Consider the following 24,932-nt stretch of genomic DNA (forward strand, 5'->3'; position numbering starts at 1 on the left):
TAGGCTTCATAAATTAAAATAAACAGATTGCTAATGGCCTACAAGCTGATCTGGGGGGCGTTTCCCGTACAACTACGGAGGTTAGCTTTTTACTAACAGGATGCATCGTTCAACTAACCAACATGTAAGTTACGACTGTTTCCCAAAACTGTCGTACTTACATAGTACTGTAAGTTTGGACCATGATAGTTTCCAAACTTCAGTAGTCTGGACTAAGGTGGTTAATGATGTTTAGTAGCACGTGAACGGGCATCTGCACATACTTCTGTGGCGCATTGCGTTAAGGCCGTTGCACAGCAGTTACCAGTCCCCTGTCCAAGAGTTCGAATCTGGGTTAAGACGTTGACAACAATATTGACATCGTTGTTTACCTAAGGTTATCTTTTGTGCAGATCATATTATCAAAATCAGAATCAGCCTTCTTGGCTTGGTTTGCGTAAACTAACAAGGACCGCCCCCCCCCCCCCTCCATGAAAATCAAAGGCTACATATTCTCAGCTGACTCGTCAAAAAGTGCGCACCACCTTTATTATCTGCAAGTGTGTGACTTTTACTTACGTGCACATGGCTGCAAATTGACTTTTAATGTATGTATTTTCTGCCTTGGGCATTTTAAAATATGGATGTATGGTGGTTAGAAGTGTAAATATCAATTAGAAACCTAAATATATTTATAATTATTAATTTGCAAACAAATTACTGGCGTCAGTGACGTCTTTGACATGAAGATCCCTGGAACTATGCTTCTAGCATTCTACCACAGGTCGAGAGGTGTAGTTGTAACTACACAACTTTACGATAGTGGTTGCGAACGTTCGTTGCTACTATGGTTTTGGGAAACACTAACGTAGTGGAACGATGCATTGGACTATGTAAGTTCCAAATATGAATGTAATTCTGCGGCATAAAGCAGATGTATTTGTTTATTGTACAGAAAAATAAAAATGACATGTCAAGCAGTCAATTGACTACATTGCAGTCAAGAAGTAGGGCAAATTAATTTACGAAACCAAAACGTGGGTCATAGTTGTCTAAGCCTCTATTGCGTAGCCTGTTAAAAACGTCGCCAGATAGTATTAAATCGGCAACAACATTGTTTTCTGCAGAAGCCTACCCAAGGCTACAGATTAATTCTGAACAGTTATTTCTCTACTGGCTCAATTATCACACCACTGTTTTGATTTGCGTAGCGTTAACCCCAACACTGACAATAATGTAGACAGCAAATTTCGATTTCGATTTTTGTTACCACCGTGTAGTCAAGCCTTAAGTCATACCCAAGTAGCCTAAATCGAGGTAATGTTTAATTATACATGATTTATTTTGTTATTGAATTAGTAGGCTGGGATTACTCTCGGCAACAATTATATCCTGATCCTGCTTTTTCAGAAGGGACCGCAGGCAGAGCGATGTACAGTGGTAGAGCGACGCACAGTGGCTGAAAGTGGTACCAAAGCTTCACGCAGCTTCACGCCGCGTAATGCGCGAATGAAGTGGTCATTTGAAAGCGATGCCCACTGTATTTCCAGAACAGGTCTGCAACTTTCAGGCAGTTCTGAGTTCGAATCTAGGCAGGAGCAGAGCCATATAAAGGCCTAGGCCTATTGTTATCGTTTTTTGCAAGGTGTTGCTCCTGGCAATACTTGTTTATAAGACGTTTGGTGGTTAATTGATAGCTGTTTTTAGGACATGTTAAACGTTCTTTATAATGAGCGCATAAAACGACTGTTATGCGCTGTTACAACTGTAGGCTACAATGATTGCAATACAAAAATATGCGCGTGTTAGTTTAGTTAGTTTTGTGATGTTTTGCACTTTTGCCTCATGTGTTTTCAGGTTTGAGGGCTTTTTTGGCAAGATTGACCTTGGTTAGACTCTGCATATGTTATTTCTCCGTAGGCTATGGAAAATAAAGTCAATTTTCGACACACGTCTGTTATTAGTTCAATAACAAGTGTTGCTTGTTAAAAACATGTGACTAGTGAAACTCAAATGATTTTAGAAATATTTAGCCAAAGCCAAAAAGTGTTAGAGAGAAGGAGAGACGCCGGTGCAGCTCAGATGTCGTCTTAATTTTCTTTATTCTTTAGTAAAAGGTGCAGAACATTATTAAACTTTGACTAACGTTTCGATGTTCGTTAGTCAAAAACATTGACACATCGAAACGTTAGTCAAAGTTTAATAATTTGTTATGCACATTATTGACTGCAGTTTATTCTCATCAATGTCAGTCCATGAATGCATATTGATCAGTTGTTAACTAATACTGTAGGCCTAGAAGTTGCATTTGAAAATGTTACTGTTGTAGGCTTTTTGTTTTTTATTTCAGCCACACTGTTTTAAAGTGGTTAGGACCATTATTTCACACCAATTTTGAATAAGCCATAGCCTACTGCAATACCGATTTCATGGTTGCACCATGCACATGTTCGCCGATTATGTGGCCCTCAGTAACCTATATATTCAATGATGTGGCCCTCTATGAAAATGAGTTTGACACCCCTGCTCTAAAATATCTGTCCTGGCCTGGTTGCACCGGATTGTGGCCAAATGACAGAAGCGCGGAGAATTCTCCTTTGTCTACCAAAAAGTGTTACTTTGTGCCCCGCGCTCCCCCACTGCTTGTGAAAGAAGGGGGTGGGGGAGGGGGGCTTAACGTGAAAAAGCTTAATGTCCCCAAAAAAGTCATAATGGTAGGCTACAGGAAGTGGGGGGAGGGTATGGGATGACCAGAGCCGTCTTCGCTGTGCTATTCAGAAAGCATCTTCTATTGTCTTTCCAGGCGCACACAGCTCGTTATAGCCTATCGACTGCCTTAACAGATAGGCTCTGCTTTGGGTTTGGCCTCACAGCGAACTCAACCCTCTTGTTGCTTGCAGTTTGTTAAATAAAGCGATGCAGATTACATTATTTATTTCTGATTAATTTAGTCTTTTGAGGTCTTTTGCAACATCTGCTTGTTAGGCTGGGCTACTGTCAATGTCCTGTACAGGTAAATATTCAACAATTGCTGGTGTAGGCCTACAGGCTATAATCAATTAGGGACTGTTCAGGGGCTACCGGAGGAGTTTTGGGAGCGTTAGTCAAAAAGACCCTCCCTCGCCAGCAAGACATTTTTCTATGACCCTTCAAAGTGATTGAGAAAAAACGCATGACCCTCCCCAGTCCCAACAATTTAGGCTATTGATGCCTTCTGTAGGCTACTGGGTCAATTTGGGAGCTTGCATGCTATGACTCCTTCCTTGAAATGCCTTGAAAAGGCTGTCGTTTGCACAATTTCACAATAATCACCGGGACCGAAACAAACCTGTCAACTTTTCCCGGGTTTATCGCGTATTTTAACTTTTTCCTCGCTGTCTTAGGAGGAGCTGCAGGGCCGTCGCAAGGGGGTGCGAGGCCCTGTGCGAACTTGACAGATGCATGAACTTACGTGCATGAAATCATGCGATAGCTTACTTTACACATAGCCAAGGCTACCGTTGGTGCATTTTAATAGTAGCCTAGTCTAACAAGCTACACCAGCTTGTCTGTAAGAGGGGAAATTGTATAGCCTATAACATTAGCTGAGTCACATATTTGGCCATATGGTGTTTATCATAGGTTACATCACGAAACCAAATAGTGTAACAAGGCGAACACTTTAACAGGGGAAATTAATTGGGCATGAATCATTGTGCTGAACGGTATTTGTCAATGAGCAGAAACACACACGACATTCAAACTGTTGATAAGATGTGCACTATGGAAACTGGTCTGTAGGCTAACATTGGACAAATAAATGACACTGACTCGCCATATCTTGATTTGCCGCAAACTCAGCAATGAAATCATAGGCCAGTTTGCAGGTAGCATAACGTCTTTTTCAATTAATAGAAATGAGAGCCCAGTCTCTCCTGTGACATTGAGGTGCGCAAATAGTTTTGAATAGCCTGTTCAACTTCGAAAAGCTTCGTTCACCCAATGCCAGTCACTGATCGCAATTTCAAATTTCGGGAAGCTTTGTTCAATCTTTTTAAGTTTTAAGTGCAGTAGGCCCCTATCTGCCCCCTTTGGAATTATATCTCGAGCCTATTATAAGGTCCAGTGCGTTATGTCCTGGGATTCGGATGTGCTCAAAAAGAAAAGAAAAAAACACTTTTTTTTTTTATAGACGGTTAAGAGGAGCAATATGAGTCGTGTCATTCAGACTCAACCCTCTTGTTGCTTTGATATCTTTTTCGTTGTCGTTTGAACGTTGGCAAGCAGGCATGTTGCGGTTGCAATTTAAGTGAAATTTCTACAGTAGGCCTACAACATGCAACATGCTTGTTAGGCTGGGCTACTGTCAATGTACTTGTACAGGTAAATATTCAACAATTGCTGGTGTACAGGCTATAATCAATTAGCTAAATCATTTGTCTAGCTGTTTAAAAAAATCGTGCTACATTCAAAACGCAAAAGGTGCTTTGATATCTTTTTCGTTTGAACGACGGCAAGCAAAAAATTGGTTTTATCTGCGGATTTATTTTTTGCATTATTTTGAATATGACTCTCACCAGTCTCAACAGCACGTCTACTTTTTCCACACGCATCTAAGTTCTAACACACATATCCCCTCTCGCTTTCTCTCTCTCCATCCCTGCGCACGATGCTTTCTTAAAGGAGCTGCACCATCTTACAACAATTGCATCTACATTTTCATATTAGAATGTTTTGTCAAGTGTAAGCTTAAACTACCGTGATCAATTTAAGTTCCCGTGCCCCCGCTGAAAGTCTCATGCGCTTATCGTTACACTATCAAATCTATAAGTAACCGTGACAAATAGGGTATAAGATATATAAACTCATGCTATTGTATTATCATATATGTTTGGTAATGGCTCAGCTTTCTCTGATTGTTCTACTGACTTGGAAACTGCATCATGGAAGCAGTAAGTCAAGTCACATCAAAAATAGTAGTGGCAGAACTCCAAAGTGACACCTTGTGGTTGTTTGTGTCTACTGCAGTTTGTGCCATTTCTGCTGAGAAAATGGGGTGCGTGATTCCTGAAGGAACCCGTCCAAACTTAACTGGGACCCACTGTACTTTGATTTTCTGTAATCCTTACTGTTTACCTTTGATTATCCTTTTTTAATAAGCATCAAGATTATCAGTGTGATTTTGGTCTTACTAACCTTAATTGCCCTAAATTTAAAAAAAAAGGGGAAATTCTTAATTAAGGGTCTAGTAAGGGTAGAATAAGTCCTTGCAGAATAAGGTATTAATTAGTGACTTGTAATGACTAACAAATGGCTAGTATGTTCAACATCCAGTATTTACGTTAAGTTATGCAATTCTACTGTAGATGGCAGTCACCCAGTGATATCATAACATGTCAATTAGATGAGTAAATTTCCTCCCATCACAATCTGTTAGTCATGCTCAACATTTATTTTATTTTCAATAGGCCTTTATCTCTGACCACTGTCTTTTCAAATCTTGAGGTACAAAAAGGGTTTATATTAATGATGATCTTATGTAGCTAATGTTAAGTGTTGAATTGGGCTAGCACAACAAGATCAAGATCATTTATACCTTTTCAGGTTGGGTAAAGGTTCCAGCATTGCATGGGGTCCTTGGGTCCCACAGTCGAACTGACCTGTCCCAACTGCCTGTTACCATGACATTGACCTCTGGGCAGTACTCTACACAGCGAATTGGTGCATCATGTGTTCCAACAATAGTATCTACAGTGAAAACATAAATACATGTTATATATATATATATATATCAGTGTTTCTCAAACATTTTCAGACCAAGGACCACTTAACCAAATAAAATAAAATACACAGCCACAAACAACAACAACAACATACCTACTTCAACAGTATATTACACAGTAGGCCTACTCACTGAACCACCTTGCTTATTGTGTCAGAGGATTCATATGATTTAAACTGGCATAGTTTACATAGGCAGTTTTGTAGAACTGTTTGGATTCACAAGTTGGTTCAATATTGCAAACAACTCATCTATATTATATTTTACCATGTCTGCTCGTGGACCACTTGGGATAGCTTGCGGACCACACTTTGAGAAACACTGATGTATACTGTATGTATGATATATATGGGTCATTCTATAATTCAGGGTACAGTTCAAGTGTAGAGAGAAACCAAAAAATATGCATTTTTATCATTAAACTTTTTTATAGTCATAGAACACACTTTAAAGTTAACATGACAAGTATTTGCTGAGCTTAAACCTATAAATCTGTCAACTCTGTTAGAGACAAACTCAGTAAATTATATATATTTAGCAAATGTGATACATTTTTAAATTATGCCTTCCCTAAGAGAACTTTTGTCTCCACAGTTACTGTAGCAACTTTTGTCCAGAAAAAAAAAAAAAACACATTCCACTGGCAAGTTTCCAATGCCATGCCACACCACACAGGATGCAACTTTACGATACATTCTTCATTCACTAAAATTGGTGTTCGGGTTGGATTTTTAATCATTTTTTTTAATTAAGGCATTAAGATCAATTTCTAACAGATTATTTTATATTCCTCTTTTTAGTCAACTTTAGCATGGGTTCAAATACATATTCTCCCCACTGTATATATGAACATACCCAGGCTTTCTTTGGATAACCTGGATCATAGGTTATCCAAAGAAAGCCTGGGTATGTTCATGCTTCGTAGTATACCCCACTGGTCCTAACTGCTAAGTTGGTCTTTGTTAAGACCAGTCTTTAGAATTGAATTTACGTCGGTTGCACCAACTGAAATTATGCCTAGGCTTAACTACGTCCAGTCTTAACACAGCACACCATTTTAACACAGTTTGGGAGGGACAGAAATACCTAATCAGAGCAAGCAGGGCCTGTCTTCTGTCTAACTCACCAAGGTGACGTGAACATTATAGCACTATAGCTTTTGGTTAACAGAGAATAATGCAGATTATCTTCCTCACTCATTTCTTTGTGCAACAGCCCACATTCTGCATTCACTCCAGCGAGACGAGTGAAATACATGTTTTTAAAGCGGTCATCACCAAAGGCTATTTGCTACGATAATTATCGTAAACGTGCTAATTACCAACCATTTCGTTCGGAAATTCTAAAACAACGATGTTTTTTAATACTTCAAAATAACATTTGCTAAATGAACCTTAACCTTAACTCAATAGCCATAGGTGTGTAGATTTGAACAAAATCTAGTTTGGTTCTTACCGGGGCTTTTACTGCCTGAAACATCGATTTTGTTTACCACGCTCGGAATTTAGTGCTGGGCTTGCAGGTGCCTATTCCCAACCTGTCACACGGCAGATCAACGGCTAGCCCAAGAATTCTCGTCGGCAAATCAAAATTCCACTGGAGCTCCAAGCGGATTTGTACACGCAGCCTTACAACACTGTTTGCAGCTCTTCGAGTCACGGTAAGATGTAATTTTTGGTACATAACTAATTTAGATAAACTTATGGTGTGGGTGCTTGCGTTTCTTTAGGAATCCGCCATCTTGGTTTGTATAGAAATTAATATAATATAATATATAATATAATATAGTGACACATACACGTAAGAGGTTGGACATGCGTGACGGTTGGTAATATGTGACGTTCCTATACCTCAGTTAGGCCTACAAACATGTCATCATGAATTCCATTTTTTTGTGCAGTGGATTAGGCTATACAATCACTATGCTGTTTCATGGACAGTTACATAAACTTCATTTGTTGTTTTAAATATCGCTCAGTACAAATAATTCATGTCCATATCTTATGGAAGAAAAGCAAGTATATAGACGGACATGGACAAAACATTGTAATATAAAGAGCGTACCTTGATCTGTATTTAAATCGTGCATTTTCAGCTGCGCATCCAAGCCCCCACTCCAGGCATGTGTGGGGTCCTATATTTGGATCAAAAACATTCAGTTTTAGATGCATTGCTTTTAGAAGACAGTAAATTATTCACAATGATTTATAATTTGTTCACTATAAAACGATCAAACCACTTACATAAAAGGCACAATCCAACACTGGGGCAAGATGCTGATACTTCATTCTCATAGAATTGCTCCCAACATCATACAGACGTACAGTAGAGTCCCACGAAGAGACCAGTAAAAACTGTGCCGTACTAGGACTGAATTTCACAGCTGAAATACTGTCTTCAGGACCTTGGTTGAGCTTAAATTCATTTGACCCAGTCATCTATGGCAGAGATAAGAATGTAGGTTGAAATCAAGTAGTAACTAAAACATTTGTAGGTTAAAAATAAAATACATAATGCTTTATCAACAATCTATTATCAACAATCAACAATCTATTATCAACAAGTTATTTCCTCAAGGTTTTAGAGGTATTTACACAAGCCTTTGTCTTTATTTGGTATAGGGAATATTAAATATCTTCTTCACATCACTTTAAAGGAGGCTACTCACTTTTACCGGCGGGATAAATTACTTTTTCGCCCAACGCAAATCTAAAATGGGGTGGTCTGAAGTAGCTACATTACTCATGGGTGTGGTTTGGGCATAACGTGCAATAAACCAATCAGAGAGTCATCTCACATTCCCTTTAACAACAGGCGCGCTTGTTCCATAGCGGATTGCTATTATGATGGCGGATTTGCCAGGCGCAGCCAGGAGTGGTTCACAGTACACAGTAATAAGGACTGTTCAGTTGGTAACAGTTTGCTATTGATTTTTCTTCTTGACAAAATGTAATACAGAAATGTCATAAAGACATACTTTCCAGTGTTTTGGAATCATAACTGAATCACGAGGTTATGGATGGTGATATTTTTGCAATGTAATCTAACATAACCTCACTATACAGTAGATGATGCAGCTCCTCTGTCAGATAAGCTCTCCTCTCCCGTGCTGCTGCTGGGGCATTTGGGTTAAATGCCATCAGCATGCAGTTCAACATCACGTCTCCTTAAAGCGATGGTTTGGAGTAATTTCATTCTAGGGTCCTTTGCACCATGACCCTGAGCCAAACACCCTCCCAGAACCTGTTTTCCCTTGGTTGAACCCTGGTCGAGTAGCGCTGTCAGAAACGAATGACTTTCTGCAGGCATAATGGAACCAACTTAGTATCTCGTAAATTACCCCACTAATAATGCCCTGAATGGTACGAAACTTCTACAGTAGTACAACTATGTTCTTTACTCATGAAACGAGGCATTGAAAAGTTTGTAAGTACACCAGGAGTTTATTTAAATTACACTTGCCTGATGGATGCTACTATCTGCTACTTTCTACCGCTGCGTCGACGTTACTTCCGTGATTTGGGAAAAGCCCGTAAAAGTCCTGGCAGGAAGCATGCATAAGGATGTAGATCTAGGAATGCACTAATATTTTGTTCGTAGTACCAGTTTGCAACAATTATTAGTTAACACTAAGTTGTAAACACTTCGGAAAAAAAATATTAAAAACAGGATATACCAAAAAACTTTGATGTAATCGCTTCCTGCCAGGACTTTTACGGGCTTTTCCCAAATCACGATTCTTTTGCAAGTTTGAACTTTGAACTGGGAAAAAAGCTCAGAAAACAACTTGAACAGACAAATAGAACAAGGCACTATATTCAGAAACAATATGAAAATGGAGAGATAACAGTAATTATTTTGGTCCTGTTCTAATTGTGCCATGAATCTCACATATGATAAAAAACATTTTTTTTAAGTATATTTTTTGGGCTTTTTTGCCTTTATTTTGACAGGAAGCAAGTGGGAGAGAGAGATGGGGTGGGATCGGGAAATGACCGCAGGTCTGATTCGAACCTGGGTCCCCGTGGACACTCGGACCCGTATATAGAAGAATTGTTTATGAAGGTGTCTTTGTTATTTTATGAAGACGCATCTGGTTGATTTGCTTTCATTAATGGTTTAGCTCGAGGCCACCCCACTTTTCGGGGGAAAAAATAAATAAATAAAATGTCTCGCTTTTCCAATGCACCATTAATTTGTATTACCTTAAAGATGCCCTGCCACACGTATTTCATTACTTTGTGGTAATGTCTGAAGTTCTACTATGGACTCTAACATTTTTTGTGGAAAACATGCCTTGGTTACCTTGTTTCAAGCCATTCTAGTGTGGTATTTAAAGCCTGCATGAAGACTTGGCTCGATTTGCGGCAGTTCTCATGAATATTCAACGAGCTAAGCTGCTTGACTCTGATTGGCTAACAGCTAGTAGGTTTCGTCCATAACATGACAGCCGTTATTAACTAATTTTAGCTTCATGGCATGAACTTAGCTTGGCTAGTGAGTGCTAGCATTGTCCAAATGTGCATAAATAAAACCTGCTAGGCTAGCGAGTTCATTAAACCTGTATAACATAGCACTTCCTTGAGTTGACAATTACATTTTACTTACAGGCACTGGTCGTAGACTGTGATGGTAGCCTGCTCCAGGCTTCAACAACAACCTTTTTGCAAAGCCTGTGGCATTGTTCCAAAAAATAAACTGAAGCCATTTGATCCTCAAGTCTGGGTTCTTGGGCAAAATGCATTGTTAAAGTTCTATTTGTGCATAGCGCACAAGTCCGTTGAAATTCAGCCATTCTTGCATAGGCCTACGAAAACTGTCAGAGCTAAACGAATTTTGTGGGCATGGATAGTAATGAGCTCGTCAATTCCACGTCAATCTGAAGAGCTTTTGCAATTGGCCTTATTCTTCGGCTACATAGGCTACTATCAGAAACTGGGAAACTTTCCGAATCCGAAAGGATCTGTGGGCGAACCGTCATGCCATGCATTTAAAAAATAATAATAGGCTATAGGGCTGTCAAGCATAGGCTATAGGGCTGTCAAAATTGCTCAAAAATTATGTTTGTATATTCCCTCTAAAAAACAAACATATATTCAAATTATTCTAACTATCTATTATTTATCTATGTCAATGACGCGCATTAGCCTGCGTCAATAAAACAAACTAATGTTGTATAAGTAGTTTAAGTTTAAACATATGACAACATATTACCTACACACAAATAAGTAAATAAACTATTGGCCAAGACCGCAGACCTCGCTCTCGCTCTCGCTGGCTCACTCGCTCTCTTTTTCTCTCTCACTCCCCCTCACTCTATCTGCTAGGCCCTACTGCTTTAAATAAACAACAATAAACAAATGCTGAGTACTGATCATGAGTTTTGTACAAGCAATTTAAGGTCCCTCTGTTGTCCCAAATACCCAAACTGGAGAAAGGAATGTCGGTTTGGTGAACTTGTTTTGAACTTTTTGGAAACTTTTGAATTAACTGAAAGAAGATAAATATTTTTCGTTATTTTTGGTTAAGTTTATTTTCTACAATGGAGTGAGCAGGTCGCGCGTTTGGGTTTTGAGCAGGCCGCGCAAGATTGTCATTGTTGAATAAGTGTTGGGAATTTTGCCTCTGTCTATTGGGTGTTAAGGCCAAGCAGGCGCGCTGGCGGCACGGGGGACGTGGGGGATATGTCCCCAGCAGTGCTGAAGAGACGGCCGTCATCCCCCTCACTTTTGATAAGAAAAAAAGCCTTATAGGTACGCTAAATAAATAATAACCTATAGGTTTATGCTTTGTTAAACTCCCCATCAGCATCACATCACTAACCACAGCCATCTAAGACTGCACAATCTCGTATTCACTCGGTTGGATATTTGAAGCCAGTTTGTCTACCAACCATCATAAAATAATCCAGGCTACTTGCTTAGCGTATCCTATTGCTAAATGTTGGGACTGGCAAAGAAATCTAGGGCGTATTTGATGGCTTACTATTACGTTTCATGCAGTGGAAAAAGTGTCGGAACTTCCACCGCTGTTCATTGAACAGGGGCTGTGCTGTAATGGAAACCCTTTTCCGTAGCCAAGTAGGCCTAGCCTATTGTTTAATTATGGATGATTTACTTTTCAAGGCTAGAATGCGCCAACAATTGTGTTTAAATGTAGCCTGCTTCAGCCTAAGCTCGAAGGGGGCGGCAAGCGAATGAGCTTGAGAGCGAGTGTTGGAGACCCATGGTGTAGGAAAACGACTTTTCTTTGCCAACAGTATTAATCCAACCAACAATATAATCAAATATTAAGAAGAGGTCTTATTTGATTGAGTTAAATCGAAACATGTCTTGCTGGTGGACTGATAGCCCTAGTGATAGGCAATTGAATTATTACCATGAATATGCTACCCAAAAAACAAACACCTAAATAGCATAAATTAACTCCACGTGGGTATTGGACCACTAATAATTTGAACTGCTAGCTTGATAATCAGACGTCTACCTACTTTTGCGCCATCGAAAACCAGAAGACGGCACAGAAATTTACTTGAGTTGTTCCACTGAGGTTAGGCTGGGGCCGCCCCTACCTGAAGTGTCTGTAGAGGCACGATTGCCACCAAATAAATCAAATAAAAATGTGTTGCCTAGGCTAATTATGTATGCTTTTGTTCAGCCTATTCTTTTAAGAATTCAGTTCATGAAACACAGGCACTGAAACGCACACTGCAATGGGCAGGAGAAGTCTATAATGTGTCCATATTTTACACAAAATTTGCGCACAGGGAGAGTCAAAACTCTTAGGCTTATAGGCTATACGTTAATGTTGTTGACATGTAAACATGGGTTTGATGTTTTTTTGATACTTTATTTCTAAATTCTGGTAAAGTGGTGCTTCTCCTGTGGCGCAACAGGTTAATGCCTACACATTGCTGTTTCATGCAAGTAAGCAAGCTGATCTGATGTGTTGACCTTTCTCTGCTGGCTATTGTGATGGAAATATGTCTATTCAGTGGATTAAGGGAAGGGCAGGGGTGGTGTATTAGCACCTGAAGCACAAAAGTCATGGTATATGGTATGGTATCTTGACCGCTGTCAATGGCAACAGATTTCGTGCTTGAGATTCACATCTAGAAACGGTTGTTCAGATGCATTCTAAAGAATGTTGGATTCAAGTTCAGTGTGTTTGGCGAAGTTTATTCCTCGGCATAAGCCAATGAAAACGGTAACAAATACATTTAAAAAGACATTACGCAAAGTGTCTTCTCTTATTTTGTCAAGCAGCCATATAATAAGCGGGATAATGTATAGAACGTCTGTCATTATCGGGAAAATAAGCCCCAACAGGACGAACTGGACCCTGATGCTAAGCGGAAAAAAAAGACACTTTGCGTAATGTCTTTTTATAAAGTTATGCATTATCCCTAATAGCTATGTCTGCGCGCACCAAGGCCATTGATTAACAGTCATTAATTAATATAGGCCCATCAGCCATGTCAAATCCAAAAGCAACAATCTTTATAAAGAAATCAGAGTATACTTTTATAAACATAATACACTGCTCAAAATAAATAAGGGAACACTTTTTCATAGGTGTATATAGTGTTGCACGGTGTATCGATACTAAAAAGGTATCACGATGCCTTCACGCAAAAAACGATACGATTTCCGACGTTTTTAGAATCGATACTTTATTAAAATTAACGTTCTGTGTCTGCGTGAACTGCTGCTCTCACTGCTCCTTGCACGCATCTAGGCAAGTGGGCGTGTCAAGCAGCCAGCTCTGAGTGAGTGAGTGCGCAGCCAACGTCAACATACAGTAGTTCTTTGCCGACCGTCCTCGGCCTTGTGGATAAAACAAAAGGTGAAGTGAAATCTGCAACTATTTCGGATACATCGCGAATAGTGAATCAGGTACACAGAGGCCTGTTTGTGAAATATGTTTCAAAGTCATTTAAAAGCAGTAGGCTACGCATGGAACTTGGCTAAACACCTCGCAGACATATCCCAACATTTTTGTTCAAAGAACGACAGGTTAACGAATATGCTATAGAAAACACGACTACATGGTTAGTGCCAAGTTCTTCTCTTCTGTTTTAGTCTAGCCTAAGTGAAACGAGTATGGTTCTCTGGGATAAAGCGAACCTTCCTTCATCAATGAATTTTGACGAGACATAACGAGCTGTAATCATTTTGACGAGACATAACGAGCTGTAATCATAGGGTGCTAACGTGATGAAAGCGCAAAGTTCACGCCAGAATAACATTACCATAACTTGTAAACAATCTATTTCATGTTCGGTCAGTACTACTGGTAATATTTGTCATGGCATGTAGACTGCAATTTGTTCAATAAGTATTGCCCAGATGTAGGATAGGCTACCCGAAATGCGCTAATTAAAGCCCACAGCATATAATACCACCAAAGCGTGTTGAGTCCTAATAATAATAGCGGCTTATTGTTACGTGGTAGCAAATCATGTTATCAAAGAAATAGACGTAGGCTAATGTAGGAATGCACACAGACATATTGCAACAGGTAATGGTGTAGGCCTATCTGACGAAGACCTGAGTGGTTGGAACGTCGTACTTGTACATTGGGCGCAAAGAAGACTATCCTCACATTTTTCCCTTTGCAACTGTCAAAGAAATCCCATGAACACGGGAAAGCCTAGGGAAGCCTATACTGTACATCAGATGGCCTAAAGATTAGGCCCCTCTGCATAGCATTCAGTGATCTGCATGCAGTAATTTCAACACTGACCTTGATCTAGCCTAGTTTGGCTATTTAAAGCTACTTTATTAGCAAAACACAAACACAATGTAAATGAACTATAACAAAAAATAAAGGACTTAATCACACAAAGTAGGCCTACTATTTTACTGACTATAAAAATAATAATTATGTAGGAAGTTTAAAGGTGCCATGTGTAATGTCTGCCAAAAATCAATTCATACTTCACATTCCATAAAAGATGGGGGCAGTCTACCTCCAGAAAGTGAGTTGGTCTACCCTAGAGTAACAACCAAGAAACGTGTATTGCAGTTTGGCTGGCGGTTATGTTGCCCGCATGCCGCCTCCCATGGCCGAAACTGGTATTATGACCCCTGTCGGGCTGTGGCTAGTAATTTAGCATGCTAATTCAGGTTGATATCTCTGCAGCACTATACATTGTCATTTTTTTGACATCACCCTTATTTCTTCTCATTCTTTTGATGTGTGTAGCTCATTTTTTTGGATATTCTTACCTCAATTCTTACACATGGCACCTTTAAAACCCAGAATTGACCTGCACACTACAAAAGTGCACCGAATTCAACACAAATGACTCAATACACTTGGAGGAGGTATGAGTCCTTTCTTTTCCAGATATCTTAGGATTTCGCCGTAGTATCGTTTCAGTATCGAGCATCGTGATATTTATGGCAGGTATCGTTAACGAAGTCATAATTTTGGTATTGTGATAACACTAGGTGTATAGCATCAAGGTTATCAAACTTGTAAGCTATTGGTCTGGCCAGTTACATAACAGAGGAGGTTGTGAATCAGCTTCACCTGCTTTGGTGTCAAAGTTAACAACAGGTGCACTAGAGGGGCAACAATGACGATTTAAAAACATTTTTTTTTTTTTGTTGCCATGGTGCCGCCGCGTTCGGACGCCTTTTTGGTTGCTCCGCCTAATTTGTATCCTTGTATGAGACAACCCCCAAAACAGGAATGGTTCTACAGGTGGTGGCAACTGATAATTTTTCCATCTTTATCCTTCTTGAGTGATTTTTCATAAGTTTCACATTTGGGTAGGGTCAGTGTCACTACTGGTAGCATAAGCCAGTACCAGGAGCCTACAAAAGGTTGCACAGGTAGTCCAACTATTCCAGAATGGCACACCAATACGTTCCATTGCCAGGACTTCTGTGTCCCCCAGCGCAGTCTCAAAAGGAGATTCCTGGAGACAGGACCAGTATCTGCTCCTTTGTGCAAGGAGGAACAGTAGGAGCCCTGCCAGAGCCCTACAAACTGACCTCCAGCAGGCCGCTGGTGTGAATGTTTCTGACAGTGTGGTCAGAGACAGACTTCATAAGGGTGGCCTGAGGGCCCGATGGCCTCTAGAGGGACCTGTGCTCACTGCCCAGCACTGTGGAGCTCAATTGTCATAGAATACAAAATTGGCAGGTCTGCCATTGGCACCCTGTGCTTTTCACAGATGAGAGCAGGTTCACCCTGAGCACATGTGACAGACGTGAAAGGGTCTGGAGATGTCGTGGAGAATGTTATGCTGCCTGCAACATCATTCAGCATGACCGATTTGGTGGTGGGTCAGTGATGGTGGGTCAGTGATGGTCTGGGGGAGGCATATCCTTGGAGGGACGCACAGACCTCTATGGGCAAAACAACGGCACCCTCACTGCTCTTAGGTATCGGGATGTATCTTCAGACCCATTTTCCCTGGGTTCCCTCTGGTGCACAACAATGGCCTGCCACATGTGGCTAGAGTGTATAGGCAGTTCCTGGAGGATGAAGGAATTGATACCATTGACTGTCCCCCACACTCCCCTGACTTAAATCCAGTAGAACACCTCTTGGACATTGTGTTTTGGTCCATCCAACACTGGCAGGTTGCACCACAGACTATCAAGGAGCTCAATGATGGCCGTGTCCACATCTGGGAGCAGACCCCCAGGACACCATCCGCCGTCTCATTGTGAAGCATGTGGGGTCCATACGAACTACTGAGTACCATTTTGAGTTGCTGCAATGAAACGCAAAATGGACTAGCTCGTCACATCATTTTTTCACTTTTTTCATTGATTTTCATGGGGGTCTTTGAATTCGGCCCTCTGTAGGTTGATCCTTTTCATTACCAAAAAAATAATGTGCCATCCTTTACCCAGTACACATTACCCAGTCCATATCAGTATAGATATCCAGCATGAGTTTTTTTTCCCATTGAGATCTGATGTTTTTTCAAAATGTTCCTTTAATTTTTTTGAGCAGTGTATTTCTTCTTAAATTAGGCTACTTTCAAGGGCAAAAATGCATGTATTTCTTAACAGGTAGGCTACCTATCGTCTTAAAACTTTCTTCTAGTAACTTAAAGTCCGATCAAACTTGATTCAAAGGCAGTCCATAATTCAAATTAAATAGTTTTCTAACGAAAAAGTCTAAACTTCAGCTCCTACACCATTATTCAAGTGCTTATTTTTTTTCAAAGTAGCCTAGGCCTTTGAAACACGCACTCTGAGACAGCATGCACGTTTCATGCGTGATGTGATGTGATGTACAGTAGCCTACATTATGCAGATATTTGGTAGGCCAGATTGAAGCCATGAAGATATGATTTCAACTTTGTGGGTCTCTCTCTCTCTCAAAAGAAGAAAACACACCATATGCCCAAGGCCTGCGCCCTAATTAAATAGCCGAGTTGCAAAGGCTTCTTATTTAACTTTGAGGGTAATAAGATAATAAAGATGTCAGGCCTGGAAAACTGAAAAATTGAAAATTAAAAAATTGACAGTGGCCTGGAAGTTAAGTTCAACATCGCAATAAAACCGAATCGAGTCAAGGCTACGGAATGACTTGATAACGTGTTAATTTGTGAAGAGACACATGGATTATGTTGATATTGTTCATCTTAAATTAAAAAACTACAGTGTTATTTATTCAATATTTAACCTAGCCTTCCTCTCATCACATTCTTTCTTCTGAGATGCACGCGCTATGCGCAAATACCTGACATCCAGGGTTTCCCGCAGCACTTTGCAGTCAAGGCGGCCGCCTTGGCAAAACAAGCCTGCCGCCTTAACTACGTCTTCAAAAAAAAAAAAAAAAAAAAAAAGTGTTACTCTGTCCTGTTTTCTCCCTTTCATTCCAAACCGTGACCAAAGCCAAGCTCCCTTCTCCGCAGAACGCATTAAAAAATAAGAAGAAACGTGTCATGAATCGAAAAATAATCAGATTTTATAATTTTAACATATGTGATATGCCTCCGAATCAGAGCTAGTGAGCGGAGCTCTGAGCGGTGCAAATATCTCGCTCATCGCTCTCAAGAATCAGTCAAATCGCGAACAGCCACAGCTCCGTTTAATTGTCAGGTGTGATGAAATGCGTTCATATTCCACTTTTTATGTCATAAACGTTGCAGGCCTATAGAAAGGTTTTGTGGTAAGATTGTCCAATGATCAAATTGTTGCTTCAATTTGTGTTTTAATTTATGCGAAGCACCGATACTGGGTTCATCCGTTTGGCGAAAGTTTAAAATGTTTAGCCGACTGCGTAATTTCTCATTTTCGTTCTATAAGTTCCACTTTTCATGTCATGAATGTAACATGCCTATGATAAGGCTTTGCAGTTGTCCAATATGGTCAATCTATTGTCTCAATTGTGTTTCATATGACGCGCAGAAGCTACATTCATGCATTGTTTTGCTCCAGTTGATAATGTTTCTGCGTAATTTGTCAGCTGTGATCAAATGCGTTCGATAAATTCCTGTTTTATGTCCATGCCTATGATTAATGCTTGTATGGTGTATCTAATTTAGGCCTCTCTTATGTTCAATCAAATTCGCTTTGCCTACCCGTTTTTTCTGTGCCCACCCATTTGAACATTTCTGGCTACGCTACTGTTAGAAAGGTTCACTGATAAGTCAGTGTACTATTCCTACAAAACAACTAGATACTAACAATGTAGAGCAAGAATAACCATGTGGTGGTGACACTGTTCCAATGAGTAAAGATTCATTTTGGAATCTAAGAGGACACATTTCGTGGAAACATGAGCAAAGAAAAACGTGAGCAATTTGAATATGCTTCATATCAAGTGGAAGGCTAAAGTAAAACTTGGATGCTAAGCCTGTATTCTTTTGGCAATGAATCCCGACTGATCCCTTTAGTTTTAGGCTTATGTGTATTAACATTGCCAAGCTTGTTTGTTCAGTGTTGCAGTCTTTCAAAATAAATGTTCTGAGTGAAATATATTGCCGTTGCTCTTAGTTTGGGACCGGGGAGCGAAATTGACCTGACGCGAAAGCCCTCTAATCAGACGCGCAAGACTGACAATAGACGGGCGGAAAAGAGCGGCCACTCCGGCCTCTAAATTAAAAAGCGCTCCGCGCTCAAATTCCATCCATATTACACAAAACTATAAAATAATAGATGCACATAGTAAATTATATAAAGTAGGCTTATTAAAATATGTAAATACCTTAGTGTAACTTTGAAAAAAATATTGAAGGGAATCCAGTCCAGTGCACATGTCTTTGGCAAGTAGCCTAGGCTACTACAGACACAGGTGAAGAACAGTCAGCCTCAGCAGTAAGCAAATACAAATATGTACAGCCAGCTTCAAAAGCAAGCAGCCCAGACCCTACAATTAGGCATTTATAGCTTTGAAGGTAATTCACACACACAATTATTTTTCTTTCGCCAAAATATATTTGGTAACTTCTGTAGACATCCAAAATGGGGTGGGGGTTAAAATTAGTAGGAAAAAAAAACTATAAACAGTCATATATATCTTTTTGCCGTGGTATAGTCTTAAGTTTCATTTAGATGTCTTAAAAAGATCTTAAAAGTCTTTAAATTTGCACTTGGAAAATGTGCAGATACCCTGAGAAAGACCGTTGGTTAGCTAGCTCATTTAAAATATCCTAAACTTTTTTTGACCCTGCCTCTTAAAAAAAAAAATCGGAATCGAGAATCGTTAGAAACCGGAATTGAAATAAGAAATCGGAATTGGAATCGTTCAAATTCAAACGATACCCAACCCTACTCCAGAGACTGTCAGGTTAATCACACACATAAAATTTGGTGCAGTTCTGAACATTTTAACTGAAGATAGGGTCGACTAACCCTTAGAACCCTAAGCTGTTTTAGGGCATTTTCACTACCTTTATTCATAAGGATTTATTCTGGTCATTGTAAGTGCCACACACACATATTATATATTGTTTGAGTCTAGGCTATTCAGATCTGCCATCATTTCATGTATTAGTACTAGCATTGATTTTATTTAGATTTTTTTTTTAAAAGCATGCCGTTGACTCATTCACTCGCTGCTCGTGCTACTTCTGAACACAACTTCACTCTACGTTACCCATGATGCATTGCACAAACATAACAAACGAGCAACGTGTGTATTCCCTAGCAACGCCAGTGCAGCGCGACCAGCAGCCTTCTCGGAAAATGGCATATGATAGCGAAAGGAGAGACGTTGCAGACGCAGAGATATCAGATGATTAAGTAAGTGCATGTTGTGTATGATGTCTGTATGCTACTGAGACCTTGAATTTCCCCTTGGGGATCAATAAAGTATCTATCTATCTATCTATCTATCTATCTATCTATCCATCCATCTATTATGATTATCTACGGGAATTTTACGCATTGTCTCGCAAATACTACGATGGTAAAAACCTTATTTTTCTGTGCAAAGTTGACCACCTGCCCTGAAAAAAACAAGTTAGTTTTTTTATGATACATTGCTTTTCCTGGAGGTCTTCTTCTGGAGGAACAGTATTGGGGCAACAGCTATATGCAAAAACTTCCATTTTGTGTGATAGAATTTAAGATGTAGTAGTAATTGATTTAATTGCAAGACATAACACTAATTTGTTGTGGCTTTTGATTGCAGGATAACAAATAATCATAGGCTAAATAGCATAAATTAAGAAAAAATGCTTTTTATTACACAATATTCTTCTATAATTTCATGAGGAAGCTGAAAACTACAAACTTCCAGGTGGCTATCACACTCTATTAATTGTGGTAATGTTAAATGCTAGCCTAGAAATCTAGACGCACCCTAGCGGCGGCAAATTAATTTGCTCAGCCTGTACGTCTAGTATCAAACCATAGGAATTTCTATTGGCTAACACCGTGGATGTTATTCAATCACAGCGCTCTATTTTGTTAGAGTCTTAAGGCGGGCTTAACAGGATAACGACAGTCCTGCGACGGTGAACAACAAGGAAGGTGGCTATGGCGAACAAAGAGCGGTTGTTTGAATCGGCGTTGGCGTCAACTTTGGAGGAGTTGGACTTGTGCTTTTCTTTGAAAGTTGAGCAACACAATGCACTTAAGTCATTCCTTTCGAAGAAGGATGTATTTGCCGTTTTGCCGACCGGATACGGTCGTAGCGCTGGCCTATTGCATGCCTAGGCAGTGCAATTTGAAAGACAATTCTCTGCCCGCCCCTTGGATTAAGCGAGGTGAATGGCTCGATTCCAGACTATACATTTCAATGATATAGGATGGCCCGCCTGGCTAGTTAAATGCCACACACACACAAAAAACAACTTTGGAGAAGTTTGGGTTGGGGGGTATGTTTGAAATTAAACATGACAAACCAGACATTATAGTTTTAATATGTTCTGTGCAAATCGAATTACTGCAGATTTAAGAAATTTTATTCTGAGAAATTAAGGTGGTAATAATGACAGGTCCTCATAATCTGTGTTAATGGGTCTAAACAGTGTGGGTCCAGTGATATTTTTCTTGATACTGACAAAGTTATAAACCCGAGTTATGGTACTGCTCTCATACCGTCTATGGCTGCTCTATTCAAATCCGCAGCTGGCTGCCAATATGGCCCAACATACTTCTAGAACGCTTTGTGCTTTAGCAAGGCCTCAAAATGTAACTTTCCCTACTTAACAGAAACTGTTTTTATTGCAACAGCTGTTTACAGGGGGTATTGCAGCACATTGATTTTCTCTCTTCTCCTTTTCAGGATCCAAGACGAGCTGAATCACATTTTTTACAGTTAATACACAGGTTTGTACACTGGCTACAGCACCTGCATCTTTTGTGAGATAAGTAACATAACATAATTTGGACTTGACCTTTCTGTTTCTAAGGTAGGATATGTCTTGTTCGCTTTGAATGGCTGTGTGCATGAAATAAGCAGTCACATAGCATAAACAATAGCAATATTATCTAGCTAATGAATTTCATGTCGAGGCCAAGTCTATTTTCTTTGAAGTGAAGGCCTATTAGTTAATAACAGGCTGTGTCACTGCTTGAGTCCCAAAATTGGAAAATGTACCATGTGTCTGTGCAACCACTTTGTTGTTTAATAAGTTGGTAAACTAGTTATTAGCCGTAGTGGGTAGTGGTAGTTGATATTGTTTTCATTACGGCTGTCTGTTTAATTGCGCTTAGACTGGCCTTGGTGTCGTGAGTTTTTAGAGGGGGTGGTGTTTTTAAGTGTAGCTGGACTAAGTAGATTGTTAACGTTAGCTTTACTGAACTCAACTCGTGTTTTTTCTGGAGCTGCGTCCGCACTTGCTGTACGTTTTATAGGAATTGTATGGGAGTCTCGTGTTAAGGGATTTGTTTATGTAGTTGTCATAGTTACAAGTTGGTAAACTAGTTATTAGCCGTAGTGGGTAGTGGTAGTTGATACTGTTTTCATTAAGGCTGTCTGTTTAATTGCGCTTAGACTGGCCTTGGTGTCGTGAGTTTTTAGAGGGGGTGGTTTTCCGCGTGATCAATTAGGAGTAGCATTTAAAGTGGTTATTGTGCTGGAGCGTCAGCGGAGGCGTCAGCGCTCGTGTGCAGCCGTCCTCGTGTCAAGACGAATCGAGTCTACCTGTGACAAGTCCACCGAGCAAGGCACCTCTCAGATAAGTTTCACTCTTGTCTCACCTTGTCTTGTTAGCTGACAATCCTTCTAATAATGTGCCTTCAACATATCCCTGTATCCGGTCAGGTTAATAAGCGCACTGGTGTTGAAAGGCAACAATCAGTTCAGCAGGCTTGTCCTACTTTTTCTGTAGGGTTGTGGAATTGCCAATCTGCAGTGAATAAAGCTGACTTCTAGCCTGGCTAGCGCCACCACTTCTCAATGAGACGTGGTCTGGGAACCAAACGTTCATTTTCTCGTATTTGAAAAAAATGCCCAGATCCGTTTATTGGGTGCCACGGATGTCTATCAAATGCGTCTGTGCATAGCTCATCATCGTCTTGCTTTCCCACCTGTTCTGTGATTGGTTCCCTATCTCAGGCGAAAATTTGCTCCATGGTCTCCAGGCTGCCTTAGCAGCGTGGGAACACCCAGGCTAGCTGACTTCATTCCTGCTCTGGCCTCACAGTTATCGCTTCAATTGCTTGCGCTTACAGAGACGTGGATTAGGCCAGAGAATACTGCCACACATGCAGCGTTGTCAACCAATTATGCTTTTTCGCATACCAGTCGTTCGTCTGGTAGAGGAGGCGGGACAGGCTTTCTCGTTTCTGATGATTGGAGGTTTACACAGTTGCTGCCTGCTCAAGTCCACAACTCGTTTGAATATCATGCCATCATGATAACTGAGCCATACAAATTATACTTGGTGGTTATTTATCGCCCTCCAGGACAACTTGGGAACTTTGTGAATGAGTTGGACATTCTACTGTCTGCTACTCCAATGGATGCATGCCCATTATTAATCCTTGGCAATTTTAATATTCATTTGGATAACTCGTCTTCAATTGAGTTCCTGTCCTTACTCTCCTCATTTAATATCACACGTGTGTACATATAGCTGCATATTATAACCCATGGTCAACAACCTGCCTGATCCTGAACAGCTGTCTCAAAGTTATTTGAATTGTGTAAACATTCTGTTAATGAAATTGAATTGTGACAGTGTACATATTTTCCCAAAACAAATGATCATATTATGTTTGACACAGAGAGTAGATGTGTTGGTTGAAAACAGCTGTCACTGTTTGCAGGTTTTCAGTAAGGAACCCCGAATCACCTTAAATGAATGATTTATGTAATAATTTATGTTTTTCTGATAATGATTACCCTTTATTGCCTCCTACAATAAATTATTTTGTGCAATCTGGGGACACAGAATAAAGTGGATGCACACAGGCAGCAGACAATATTTAATGAAAAGTTACATGTACACATACTGTTAGGGACAACTGATTGACAGTCACACTTACATTGAAAAAGTTCCACACCTTCTCCAGCCATACAGCTTCATGAAAGTTCTGAATATAGCAGGCAAACTACAGCAGATATAGCACTTTACAGTGAGGCCCGCATAAGACTTTACACGCACTGCCTTACAACCATGGTGCATTTTGCCCATGTAATTGTTTCAGAACTTCTTGAAACCAAAGTGCGTAGGCCCTGGTTGAAATTACGTGGAATGACCCTATAGCATATGGCATTCACTCTTTTTTTTTTTTTTTTTCAAAAAAGAGATGAGAACAAACAAAGCAAATCAAGAGGTCATCAAAATGGTGAATGGCACAGTCTATATAATGTGTCATTGTGAGAAGTGCAATATCTGTTGCATCATACCGGCAATATTCAGAACTTTCATGTAGATGTATCTATCGAGATGGGGCGCAGGAGGGTCAAATGGCCTTTTTACTGAGGTCTTTACTGTGTGACTGTCAATCAGTTGTTCCTGATTGTTGACAGTTGTTGTATGTGGAAATGTAGCCTTAAATTATGTGCGCTGCATGTCTGGATACACTGTAGTTCTGTCTTCTGCTGTCCAAAACAATTTCTCTTAGATGATAATAAGGGCTGATGGTCATCATTATGATTGGCAAAAATTGAAGGCACAGTAGGAAATGGATGCATGTATAATTAAATTGCAAATTGAAAACCTGCAAACAGTGACATTCCCAGTTAACACATGTACACTCTGTAACAGACATATGATCATTTGTTATTGTAAAATGTTACAATTTCATTAACAAAATATATATGACATTTTCTCAATAACTTTGAGACAGCTGTTTGGGATCAGGTCAATTTAGCATGTCAATAATTAAACACATACAAATAATCAATAGGCTAGGCCAATATTATGTTCTTTACTCTTAGTATGACCTTTCTTATGGTTGTTGACCATAGATTATAAGTGCAAAAAGGTTCATTTTTGCATTTTCCCTTTGGGACTCACACTACAGTTAGGCTACAACACTATTCTATAAAGAGAAGACTGTTAGGCTAGACATAAAATGCATTGATAAGAAGATAACATTATTGCTATGACAGAAAACTTACACAGCAGGCCTTCTATATATATATATATATACCCGATAAAAAAATTGGCTATGTTACGCCCCTTGGCGTACCGGAGGATTAAAGAAAAACTAGATCTAGGTGGATTTGACATTCCTAAATTGCTGTTTGCGTAAGTAGTAATTGCTTTGTTGTACTGTCTGCTCTGCAAAATCGTGAGTGCTGATGAGTGTTGTCT

General features: G+C 39.9%; 1 protein-coding gene across 6 annotated transcripts in view; it reads right to left on the reverse strand.

Annotated features, from left to right (window-relative positions):
* Window positions 1-24,932, reverse strand: part of bub3 (BUB3 mitotic checkpoint protein) — a 234,451-nt gene that overhangs the window by 25,194 nt on the left and 184,325 nt on the right. For all 6 annotated transcript variants that reach the window (XR_006027116.1, XM_042082920.1, XM_042082919.1 and 3 more), the window contains exons 2-4: window positions 7,984-8,178; window positions 7,805-7,874; window positions 5,555-5,706 (exon numbers count right to left, since the gene is read on the reverse strand). Coding sequence is in view for 5 of the 6 variants with exons in the window: in XM_042082920.1 (XP_041938854.1) it covers window positions 5,555-5,706; window positions 7,805-7,874; window positions 7,984-8,178 (417 nt within the window). In the remaining variant the exon portion in view is untranslated. The remainder of the gene's footprint in view (window positions 1-5,554; window positions 5,707-7,804; window positions 7,875-7,983; window positions 8,179-24,932) is intronic.

The sequence above is a fragment of the Alosa sapidissima genome, chromosome 24, assembly GCF_018492685.1.
Source record: "Alosa sapidissima isolate fAloSap1 chromosome 24, fAloSap1.pri, whole genome shotgun sequence".
NCBI lineage: Eukaryota > Metazoa > Chordata > Actinopteri > Clupeiformes > Clupeidae > Alosa > Alosa sapidissima.